At 39.7% G+C, this 11,793-nt stretch overlaps 1 protein-coding gene across 1 annotated transcript; it reads left to right on the top strand.

Annotated features, from left to right (window-relative positions):
- The first annotated feature begins 8,374 nt into the window (after window positions 1–8,374).
- On the top strand, window positions 8,375–10,913 carry LOC147634438 (putative inorganic phosphate transporter 1-3). Its single transcript, XM_086803501.1, has 2 exons — window positions 8,375–8,528; window positions 9,103–10,913. Exons 1-2 carry the CDS (start codon window positions 8,403–8,405, stop codon window positions 10,774–10,776), a joined length of 1,800 nt encoding a protein of 599 aa, XP_086659627.1. The 5' UTR covers window positions 8,375–8,402; the 3' UTR covers window positions 10,777–10,913.
- The last annotated feature ends 880 nt before the right edge of the window (window positions 10,914–11,793 follow it).

Here is an 11,793-nt window from a genome sequence, read left to right as displayed (position 1 = left end):
AAAATATATAATTTTAATATTTAAATATTCATTTTCAAGTTTTACATTCTTACTCTACAAAGAGGAAAAATATTAAATAGATTATTCACTTCAAAAATGTAATCTAGAATATAAAAAATATATAATAGACTATTCACTTATAAATGAAAAATAATGCTTAAGAAAATATATAATTTTAATATTTAAATAAAAAGTGAGAGAGAGAGATAAAGCACTTTTTATTTTAAATCATTTCTCTCTCTCTCTCTCTCTCTCTCTCTCTCTCTCTCTCTCTCTCTACCACGTGAATGCGTGGGGATTGACGTGGAGAGAGAGAGAGAGAGATAAATCACTTTTTACTCTCTCTCTCTCTCTCTCTCTCTCTCTCTCTCTCTCTCTCTCTACCACGTGGAACTGGAGATTGACGTAGAGAGAGAGAGAGAGATAAATCACTTTTTATTTTAAATCATTTTACTCTCTCTCTCTCCTCTCTCTCTCTCTCTCTCTCTCTCTACCACGTCAACGCATGCATGCATGCATCATCTCTCCCTCTCTCTCTCTCTCTCTCTACCGCCTCTACGCCACGTGGAGAAACATGCCATGCATGCATCATCTCCCTGCCTACCTCCCTCCCTCTCCCTCCCTCTCTCTCTCTCTTTCGCCTTTATGCAGACGCTTGGACTCGGCTTGTTGCACAGAGGCTTGGAGTCGGTTTCTTGCACGTAAACACAGAGAGCTCTCAGCATTTCTGGGCTACGTCAAGGCTTGGAGGCGGCCTGTTTGCTGGGCGCGTTGGTGGCATCTATGTCCAGGCTAGCTGCAGGCTTGGAGTCGGTTTGCAGAGAGCTTCTCACTCTTTGTGGGCGCCGTGGTGGACATGCATGCATCATCTCCCTCCCTCCCTCCCTCCCTCCCTCTCTCTCTCTCTCTCTCTCTCTCTCTCTCTCTCTCTCTCTCTCTCTCTCTCTCTCTGCCGCCTCTACGTCCAGTCTTGGAGGCGGCTTGTGTTTCTGGTTTATGGATTATGAAAATAATCGAAACGGTGAATCAGAAACTAAATGACACGTACGTAGAATAGATCAAGACCCAACTACGCTCAAGTGAATGAATGGTAAAAAGGTATCCACATGATGTATATGTATATGTATCTATATGTATATGTATATGCATATGCATATGCATATGCATATACATACATATATGGTTGTATATGTATTTGTATATGTATATGTATATATATATATTTGTATATGTATATGTATATATATATATGTATATGTATATGCATATGCATATGCATATGCATATACATACATATTTGTATATGTATATGTATATATATATGTATATGCATATACATACATATATATATGTATATGTATTTATATATATATATCTATATATGTCTGAAGGCGGTTCACGTAATTTTAGCATTTAGGAAACTCATTTAAAAAGATGGATGAGAGTGCGGGCCCAAGGGGTTCACCTACGAATATGTAAAATATCATGTGAGTTTGAAATCTTTAGGTAGTCCTCTATATATATATATATATATTTATTCTATATAAATATATCTTTTATTCAAAACAAAACAATCCAAATCTTTATCAAACATTAATCAAAAGTCATCAGTCTTTGACTTTTTAGGAACGTTTTGAATCCATGTTTATATTACGTTGAATCATTAATTATAAAACAATTCATTACAACATGCATGTTCCCCATGTAGAGGACACATTGTTTGAACAACGTGCATGTTCCCCATGTAGAGCACACATACTGTGCCAACTTTCATAAAGGAATCTGTTCTTGAAGGCGTGTATGTCAATAATTCGAGCATGAGGTATGAGGGGCAATGCAATGCAGAAGGGATTTGGTCCCATGGGCTTCTCAGGTATCACAACAAAAATCAAGACAGTGATCGATCGTTTCCTTCTGCCATGGCGAAGGGGCTGCCGTTGGCCACACCGTTGACATCAAGCCGTTCATATGAATAGCCTCCTCTCCCATCCATGAATGCATCGAGTTCAAGGTATAGATAAATATATATAATACATTTTGTTTGAAATCTTTAGGTAGTCCTCTATATATATATATATATATTTATTCTATATAAATAAATCTTTTATTTAAAACAAAACAATCCAAATCTTTATCAAACATTAATCAAAAGTCATTAGTCTTTGACTTTTTAGGAACGTTTTGAATCCATGTTTATATTACGTTGAATCATTAATTATAAAACAATTCAGTACAACATGCATGTTCCCCATGTAGAGGACACATTGTTTGAACAACATGCATGTTCCCCATGTAGAGCACACATACTGTGCCAACTTTCATAAAGGAATCTGTTCTTGAAGGCGTGTATGTCAATAATTCGAGCATAAGAGGTATGAGGGGCAATGCAATGCTGAAGGGATTTGGTCCCATGGGCTTCTCAGGTATCACAACAAAAACCAAGACAGTGATCGATCGTTTCCTTTTGCCATGGCGAAGGGGCTGCCGTTGGCCACACCGTTGACATCAAGCCGTTCATGTGAATAGCCTCCTCTCCCATCCATGAATGCATGGAGTTCAAGGTATAGATAAATATATATAATACATTTTGTTTGAAATCTTTAGGTAGTCCTCTATATATATATATATATTCTATATAAATAAATACTTTATTTAAAACAAAACAATCCAAATCTTTATCAAACATTAATCAAAAGTCATCAGTCTTTGACTTTTTAGGAACGTTTCGAATTGATGTTTATATTAGGTTGAATCATTAATTACAAAACAATTCGTTACAACACTCATGTATACAATTGCATCGAGTTCAAGGTAGCAGCGCAGTACCAGTTCTGGTTTGCACTTGGAGGAGGCAAAGGCGGTCAAGGAGCTCGAGGAGGCGAAGGCACGACCACGTGTAGCTCAAAGGTAGCAAACTGAGGTGCCTGGCATACATAGAATAACCAAAATTTTTAAAAATTTAAAGGCTGGCCAAAATGCAACCACTTTTTCTCAATCATTTTTTAATTAAAAAACCCAAAATATTCTACACACACACACACACACACACACTCTCTCTCTCTCTCTCTCTATCAAGCCGTTCATGTGAATAGCCTCCTCTCCCATCCATGAATGCATCGAGTTCAAGGTATGGATAAATATATATAATACATTTTGTTTGAAATCTTTAGGTAGTCCTCTATATATATATATATATATATATATTCTATATAAATAAATACTTTATTTAAAACAAAACAATCCAAATCTTTATCAAACATTAATCAAAAGTCATCAGTCTTTGACTTTTTAGGAATGTTTTGAATTGATGTTTATATTAGGTTGAATCATTAATTACAAAACAATTCATTACAACACTCATGTATACAATTGCATCGAGTTTCAAGGTAGCAGCGCAGTACTAGTTCTGGTTTGCACTTGGAGGAGGCAAAGGCGGTCGAGGAGCTCGAGGAGGCAAAGGCACGACCACGTGGAGCTCAAAGGTAGCAAACTCAGGTGCCTGGCATACATAGAATAACCAAAATTTTTAAAAATTTGAAGGCTAGCCAAAATGCAACCACTTTTTCTCAATCATTTTTTAATTAAAAAACCCAAATTATTCTACACACACACACACACTCTCTCTCTCTCTCTATATATATATCTATATATCTATATATATATATATATATATATATATGTGTGTGTGTGTGTGTGTGTGTGTGTGTGTGTGTGTGTGTGTGTGTAACAAAACACGTCGAGGGAGGGCCAGTCTCCCTTAAGCTTCTAAATGAAAATTTATGCTTAAGAAAATATATAATTTTAATATTTAAATATCTATTTTTAAGTTTTACATTCTTACTCTACAAAGAGGAAAAATTATTATTAGACTATTCACTTCAAAAATGTAATGTAGAATATTAAAAATATTTAATAGACTATTCACTTATAAATGAAAAATCATGCTTAAGAAAATATATAATTTTAATATTTAAATATCCATTTTTAAGTTTTACATTCTTACTCTACAAAGGCGGTCGAGGAGCTCGAGGACGCGAAGGCACGACCACGTGGAGCTCAAAGCTAGCAAACTGAGGTGCCTGGCATACATTAAAAAACCCAAATTATTCTACACTTTCTCCCTCTCTCTCTCTCTCTCTCTATATATATATATATATATATATATATGTGCGTGTGTGTGTGTGTATAACAAAACACGTGGAGGGAGGGCCTTCTAAATGAGAATTTATGCTCAAGAAAATATATAATTTTAATATTTAAATATTCATTTTCAAGTTTTACATTCTTACTCTACAAAGAGGAAAAATATTTAATAGATTATTCACTTCAAAAATGTAATCTAGAATATAAAAAATATGTAATAGACTATTCACTTATAAATGAAAAATAATGCTTAAGAAAATATATAATTTTAATATTTAAATAAAAAGTGAGAGAGAGAGAGAGATAAAGCACTTTTTATTTTAAATCATTTCTCTCTCTCTCTCTCTCTCTCTCTCTCTCTCTCTATATATATATATATATATATATATATATATATATATATATATATATATATATATATATATATATATATATGTGCGTGTGTGTGTGTGTATAACAAAACACGTGGAGGGAGGGCCTTCTAAATGAGAATTTATGCTCAAGAAAATATATAATTTTAATATTTAAATATTCATTTTCAAGTTTTACATTCTTACTCTACAAAGAGGAAAAATATTTAATAGATTATTCACTTCAAAAATGTAATCTAGAATATAAAAAATATGTAATAGACTATTCACTTATAAATGAAAAATAATGCTTAAGAAAATATATAATTTTAATATTTAAATAAAAAGTGAGAGAGAGAGAGAGAGATAAAGCACTTTTTATTTTAAATCATTTCTCTCTCTCTCTCTCTCTCTCTCTCTCTCTCTATATATATATATATATATATATATATATATATATGTATGTGCGTGTGTGTGTGTGTGCGTGTGTGTGTGTGTGTATAACAAAACACGTGGAGGGAGGGCCTTCTAAATGAGAATTTATGCTCAAGAAAATATATAATTTTAATATTTAAATATTCATTTTCAAGTTTTACATTCTTACTCTACAAAGAGGAAAAATATTTAATAGATTATTCACTTCAAAAATGTAATCTAGAATATAAAAAATATGTAATAGACTATTCACTTATAAATGAAAAATAATGCTTAAGAAAATATATAATTTTAATATTTAAATAAAAAGTGAGAGAGAGAGATAAAGCACTTTTTATTTTAAATCATTTCTCTCTCTCTCTCTCTCTCTCTCTCTCTATATATATATATATATATATATATATATATATATATATGTGCGTGTGTGTGTGTATAACAAAACACGTGGAGGGAGGGCCTTCTAAATGAGAATTTATGCTCAAGAAAATATATAATTTTAATATTTAAATATTCATTTTCAAGTTTTACATTCTTACTCTACAAAGAGGAAAAATATTTAATAGATTATTCACTTCAAAAATGTAATCTAGAATATAAAAAATATGTAATAGACTATTCACTTATAAATGAAAAATAATGCTTAAGAAAATATATAATTTTAATATTTAAATAAAAAGTGAGAGAGAGAGATAAAGCACTTTTTATTTTAAATCATTTCTCTCTCTCTCTCTCTCTCTCTCTCTCTCTCTCTATATATATATATATATATATATATATATATATATATATGTGCGTGTGTGTGTGTGTGCGTGTGTGTGTGTGTATAACAAAACACGTGGAGGGAGGGCCTTCTAAATGAGAATTTATGCTCAAGAAAATATATAATTTTAATATTTAAATATTCATTTTCAAGTTTTACATTCTTACTCTACAAAGAGGAAAAATATTTAATAGATTATTCACTTCAAAAATGTAATCTAGAATATAAAAAATATGTAATAGACTATTCACTTATAAATGAAAAATAATGCTTAAGAAAATATATAATTTTAATATTTAAATAAAAAATGAGAGAGAGAGAGATAAAGCACTTTTTATTTTAAATCATTTCTCTCTCTCTCTCTCCCTCTCTCTCTCTCTCTCTCTCTCTCTCTCTCTCTCTCTCTCTCTCTACCACGTGAATGCGTGGGGATTGACGTGGAGAGAGAGAGAGAGATAAATCACTTTTTACTCTCTCTCTCTCTCTCTCTCTCTACCACGTGGAACTGGAGATTGACGTAGAGAGAGAGAGAGAGATAAATCACTTTTTATTTTAAATCATTTTACTCTCTCTCTCTCTCTCTCTCTCTCTCTCTCTACCACGTCAACGCATGCATGCATGCATCATCTCTCCCTCTCTCTCTCTCTCTCTCTACCGCCTCTACGCCACGTGGAGAAACATGCCATGCATGCATCATCTCCCTGCCTACCTCCCTCCCTCTCCCTCCCTCTCTCTCTCTCTTTCGCCTTTACGCAGACGCTTGGACTCGGCTTGTTGCACAGAGGCTTGGAGTCGGTTTCTTGCACGTAAACACAGAGAGCTCTCAGCGTTTCTGGGCTACGTCAAGGCTTGGAGGCGGCCACTGTTGCTGGGCGCGTTGGTGGCATCTACGTCCAGGCTGGCTGCAGGCTTGGAGTCTGTTTGCAGAGAGCTTCTCACTCTTTGTGGGCGCCGTGGTGGACATGCATGCATCATCTCCCTCCCTCCCTCCCTCCCTCCCTTTCTCTCTCTCTCTCTCTCTCTCTCTCTCTCTCTCTCTCTCTCTCCTCTCTCTCTCTCTCTCTGCCGCCTCTACGTCCAGGCTTGGAGGCGGCTTGTGTTTCTGGTTTTTGTGTTTTGTCTTTGACGACTTGGTCTTTGAGTCAGTCCAGAAAGCTAGCTCTCAGCATTTCACAGCTCTGTGGACTCACTCAAAGACCAAGTCGTCATAGAGAATGTCTCTTTCAACCTTTTTCTCTTCTCTCCTCCATAGCAGCGCCCCTCCCTGCCTCCCTACCTGCCCTTCGTGCCTCCCCACTCTCATGTAAGCACCTTCACAATCACCACCTTCACAATCTGTTTGCATGCAACACAGAGGAGCTGTTGTTGCATGCAAACAGAGGAGTTGTTTTTGTTGTTGCAACAGGCCATGGGGGCTGTGGGCGGCTCCGTCTTCCATCTCATCAACGCCATGAAGAACTCGCCCAGATGCGGGCTATCATCGATCGGGTCCAGGTAGAGCAAACACGGCGCCAACATGCCAGTGTTTGCTCTCTTTTCTCTCTCTCTGTGTTGCATGTATATTCTAGGGCGTTTTTGACGCTATGAGGAATCCTCTTGCGTATTTTGACCTAACTGTGGCTTGCTGTCACTTGCAGTTGTCCTTTTACCCATGCAGCTCAACATAGTTGTGCTTGGTACATCTTGGTGTCCCTTTGCTCCTCTGGCTCTTCATTATCGACAGATCGGTAGTTTCTGCAAGCAATTAACTAATTTGGTATTTTAGAATCTACTTATTATTAATTGTGAAACGCGTGTCATTAAAGAGAATTAAGTTGAGTTGAAACTCCTCCATCCCCTGTTTCAGTGGTGCATGGCCATGCGAGGAGGAGGGGGAGGTCCAAACCGACACGGTGGAAGAGGCAGAGGCGGTGGCGGGAGAGGAGGCGGCCGAGGTGGTGAAGGAGGGAGAGGAGGTGGCATGGCCATGCGAGGAGGAGGGGGAGGTCCAAACCGACACGGTGGAAGAGGCAGAGGCGGTGGGTGCGGGAGAGGAGGCGGCCGAGGTGGTGAAGGAGGGAGAGGAGGTGGCCAACAGAGATGGTGGGATCCAGAATGGCGAGCAGAAAAGCTGACACAAATTCGTGCAGATGCAGGTCATCTTGTTTTTTTATCAGTCCCTCTCATCTTTGTATTTTTGCCTTCCCTCAATTACACCACCCACATTTCTCTGTATCGCAGTCCCGACATGAAAGACGTCTTGCAGTAAAAGCAGACAATGGACACGGAGTAAAAGCAGACAATGCACGTGGAGGGAACCTTAGAAACGTACCTGCACCGTGTGGAGGTCGAGGCGAACAGCAGGCGTGGAACAGCAGGCGACCCGAATTGACTGGACCCGGCAATATTCAAATTTTCAAATCCAAGCATGACGTGACTGGCTATTTTCAAATTCAAGCGTGAACGTCACGCTTGCAAGGAGGAGGCAGTATTTTGAAATAGGCCCCCCTCCTTTGCCCACGTGGAGGGAGGGCCACTCTCCCTTAATCCTGTATAGATATAGATAGATAGATAGATAGATTCTCAAGGAGAAAAGCTGTTTTTATTATTAAGTGTAACGTCATTTGAGTCGTAAAAAGTGGCCGACCGCGGTCAACCCGCGGCTGCAGACACGGATTCCCGTGTGTTGTAACCTTCCCCGCACCTTCTTAAGACGCGGTGTCCATGCGGTGTCCATGACCGCGGTCTTTGTTGACTCGACCCTCCTCCCCACAAAAGGCTCCTCCTCTCCTCGCTTGCTGCAGGTAGTTACTTCTCATCACCTGGCTCAACCACGACTGTATTATGCTACCACAAATCAGGTAACCCTTCTTCCCCCATTTCTTATTTTGCAAACGGGCCTCTCGGATTTGCTTTTCTGCTTTTTAAACGCTCCTTGCTTGCTCGTTTACAAATGCACTGCAACCTTTCTTCTTGAAGCTTGGCATACCTAACCTACTGGAGAGTGGAGACTGTTGCATAAACTCATTGTAATCTTCATGGCTTGGCATTGCCTTTTAGCTTTTCCCCTTTTCCGTCACCCCCCCCCCTGCGAAACTTACTGTAGGCAGTGTAGCTGAACTTCAACCAAGTGTTATTAAGGTGGGTTGTTTTACCCATACTACTTGAACTTCAACCTAGTGTCATTACCCTTTCTTCTGGAAGACTTTAAATGTGCAGTAGGGGGGTTTTCTGCACAACTTCCTGTACTGAGAGTTTTCAGAGTTGCTTCTAGCTTGCTTGCTAGCCCCCTCCACCCTTTTTCTTCTTGAAAATTGGCTTACTTATTCTTTGGGAGGTTACGGCATTCTTCTCATTTGAAGTGTACAGCATCATGCAGGAGCTTATCATGGTCTCTCATGTACTGAGGCTTTGCTTGCATACCATTAATTTCAGGTGATTAGGCAGTCATTTGCAGTGATGGGGAAAGATCAACTAGAAGTGCTGTCAGCCCTAGATAGGGCTAAGACGCAATGGTACCACTTCACAGCCATCGTGATAGCAGGCATGGGTTTTTTCACTGATGCCTATGACCTCTTCTGCATCTCCACAGTGACAAAGCTTCTCGGCCGGCTATACTACTATGACCCGTCTACAGGTAAACCTGGTGTTTTACCACCAGGTGTCTATGCGTCCGTGACAGGGGTTGCCCTGTGTGGAACCTTGCTAGGGCAGCTCTTTTTCGGCTGGCTCGGCGACAAGATGGGAAGGAAGAAAGTGTACGGCATCACACTCATGTTCATGATCATCAGCTCCATTGCATGTGGCCTGTCTTTTGGCAGCACTGCAACGTCTGTCATGACCACCCTATGCTTCTTTAGATTCTGGCTCGGGTTTGGCATTGGTGGAGATTACCCTCTCTCTGCCACCATCATGTCTGAGTATGCCAACAAGCGCACCCGAGGCGCCTTCATTGCTGCTGTGTTCGCCATGCAAGGCTTTGGGATTCTTGGAGGAGCCACTGTGTCCATTATTGTTGCTGCGGCTTTTAACAATGCATACCAGAGTCCTCCTTTCTCTGCGGACGAGATCAGATCTACACCTCCACAAGCTGACTTTGTGTGGAGGATTATCTTCATGCTGGGTGCAATCCCGGCTGCATTGACATACTATTGGCGGATGAAGATGCCAGAGACCGCCCGCTACACGGCATTGGTGGCCGGGAATGCCAAACAGGCAGCCTACGATATGAGCAAGGTGTTGGCAGTGGAGTTGGCGAGTGAGCAGGATAAGGTAGATCAGATAGTCTTGGCTGAATCCTATGGCTTGTTCTCCGCAGAGTTTGTGAGAAGGCACGGAGCCCACTTGCTCGGCACCACCTCAACTTGGTTTCTGCTGGATATTGCATTTTACAGCCAGAATTTGTTCCAGAAGGATGTCTTCACTGCAGTAGGATGGCTACCCAAAGGGACCCAAATGAGTGCCTTGGAGGAAGTATACAAGATCTCAAGGGCCCAAGCTCTCATTGCTCTTTGCTCAACTGTTCCGGGATACTGGTTCACGGTAGCAACCATCGACCACCTTGGACGGTTTTTCATCCAACTCATGGGTTTCACCATGATGACGGCCTTCATGTTTGGCCTCTCCATCCCCTATTATAAGCTGAGGGGAAATGAATGTTCCACTGGGTACTGCAATGGTCACCACATGACCTTCCTTGTTCTCTATGCCTTTACCTTCTTCTTCTCCAACTTCGGCCCGAACAGCACGACTTTCATAGTTCCTGCAGAGGTCTTTCCATCGAGGCTGCGCTCCACCTGCCATGGCATTTCTGCGGCAGCTGGCAAGCTCGGTGCAATAGTTGGTGCTTTTGGATTTCTCTATGCCTCGCAGGATTCACGTGAAGGACAGCAAGATGCAAGGTATCCAACTGGTATTGGTATAAGGAACTGTCTTATCATATTGGCCTGTATCAATGCCTTGGGTGGTTTCTTCACATTCCTTGTACCTGAAACAAAGGGGCAATCTCTTGAAGACCTGTCTGGTGAGAATGACGATCTTGATAGTTCTGTGGGCGGGATCAATGTGATGAGGTCTCAGAGCAAGACACTACCAGATGTTGAGCTTTAGGATGAAGCTCAGGAGTCCCAATAGAGTCTCAATGCAGATCTTACCGTTGATGCTTGTTGCTTTTATTTAAAACTTATTTCTGTACCATTGTTTTTTCTTTGCCAGAAGATTAAAAGAAGTCAATTACTTCCTGCCCACTGAGCTTGGCTCTGTAGCTGATATAAGTATATGTGGTTCTAAAATTCCTTTAACCCATTATTTTACATCCCTCCAAGTTAGGATTGCTACGAAGCAAGCGTCCAATGGGCATTTTTATCTCGACGACAAGAACGCCGTCAGGCTAGCTCTTGGAATAGCATAAACGGCAAAAGGCAGGGAGCGGTACGTTGAGAGTGGTTTGAGGTTCACATGACGAGTGGCAGCGCATGCGGTTGTGTTATGTTTGGATGGTGGAGGAGTGTTTGGGTTTTTTTGAGTTATACAAACTAGTTCTGCAGTCTTAGTTCATCATCGAGTTTATTGTGTTCAAGCACTCTTGTAAGCACTACATCTAACTCTACCTCTAAGAATGTTTGGGGGGTTATTGTTCTTTGCAGTCGTCTTGGAGGTAGAGTTAGAGGATGTGTATGGGTAATTCCGAGTAGTTTTGATTGCCCTAGAGGTGCGTAGGATATGCACCAATGCTTGGGACATATTATGGGCATAATATGAACACATTTTATGATATTTTTTATGACTTTTGTGGCCTAAAAAGGATGGTTTACTTGAATATGGCTTGCTATCAAAATCCCTATAAAAGGATAAGTCAAGGATCATTTTAAGTGTTCAGAGATGGACATTGCAAAGCCAAGACTAAGGAAACACCAAGGGCATGTAGTCACAACAAGCACCTCTCTCATGGGGGTCAATCATGATGTTCATGCATAGCATTCTTGATTCATTGTAATTACCCATTCATTTAGTAATATACAATAGGAGTAGATTCCAAAAAAAAAAGTATCTCTTCTTCTTCTCCTTACTTCTTTGTGTCATCATTCACATGTGATTAACATTAATCTTTGTTGCTTAGTATTAATC

This window comes from Cibotium barometz, chromosome 10, assembly GCF_041138505.1.
Source record: "Cibotium barometz isolate CiBa-2024 chromosome 10, ASM4113850v1, whole genome shotgun sequence".
NCBI classification, from domain to species: domain Eukaryota; kingdom Viridiplantae; phylum Streptophyta; class Polypodiopsida; order Cyatheales; family Cibotiaceae; genus Cibotium; species Cibotium barometz.
Note: the sequence above shows the minus strand (reverse complement) of the source record. Positions and strands in the feature narration are given on the sequence as shown.

Bases quoted from the DNA above. Each gene is read 5' to 3' on its own strand.
- LOC147634438 (XM_086803501.1), top strand. From the start codon at position 8,403: ATGACCGCGGTCTTTGTTGACTCGACCCTCCTCCCCACAAAAGGCTCC. The intron at 8,529-9,102 runs GTAACCCTTCTT...CATTAATTTCAG, and splicing joins ATTATGCTACCACAAATCAG to GTGATTAGGCAGTCATTTGC.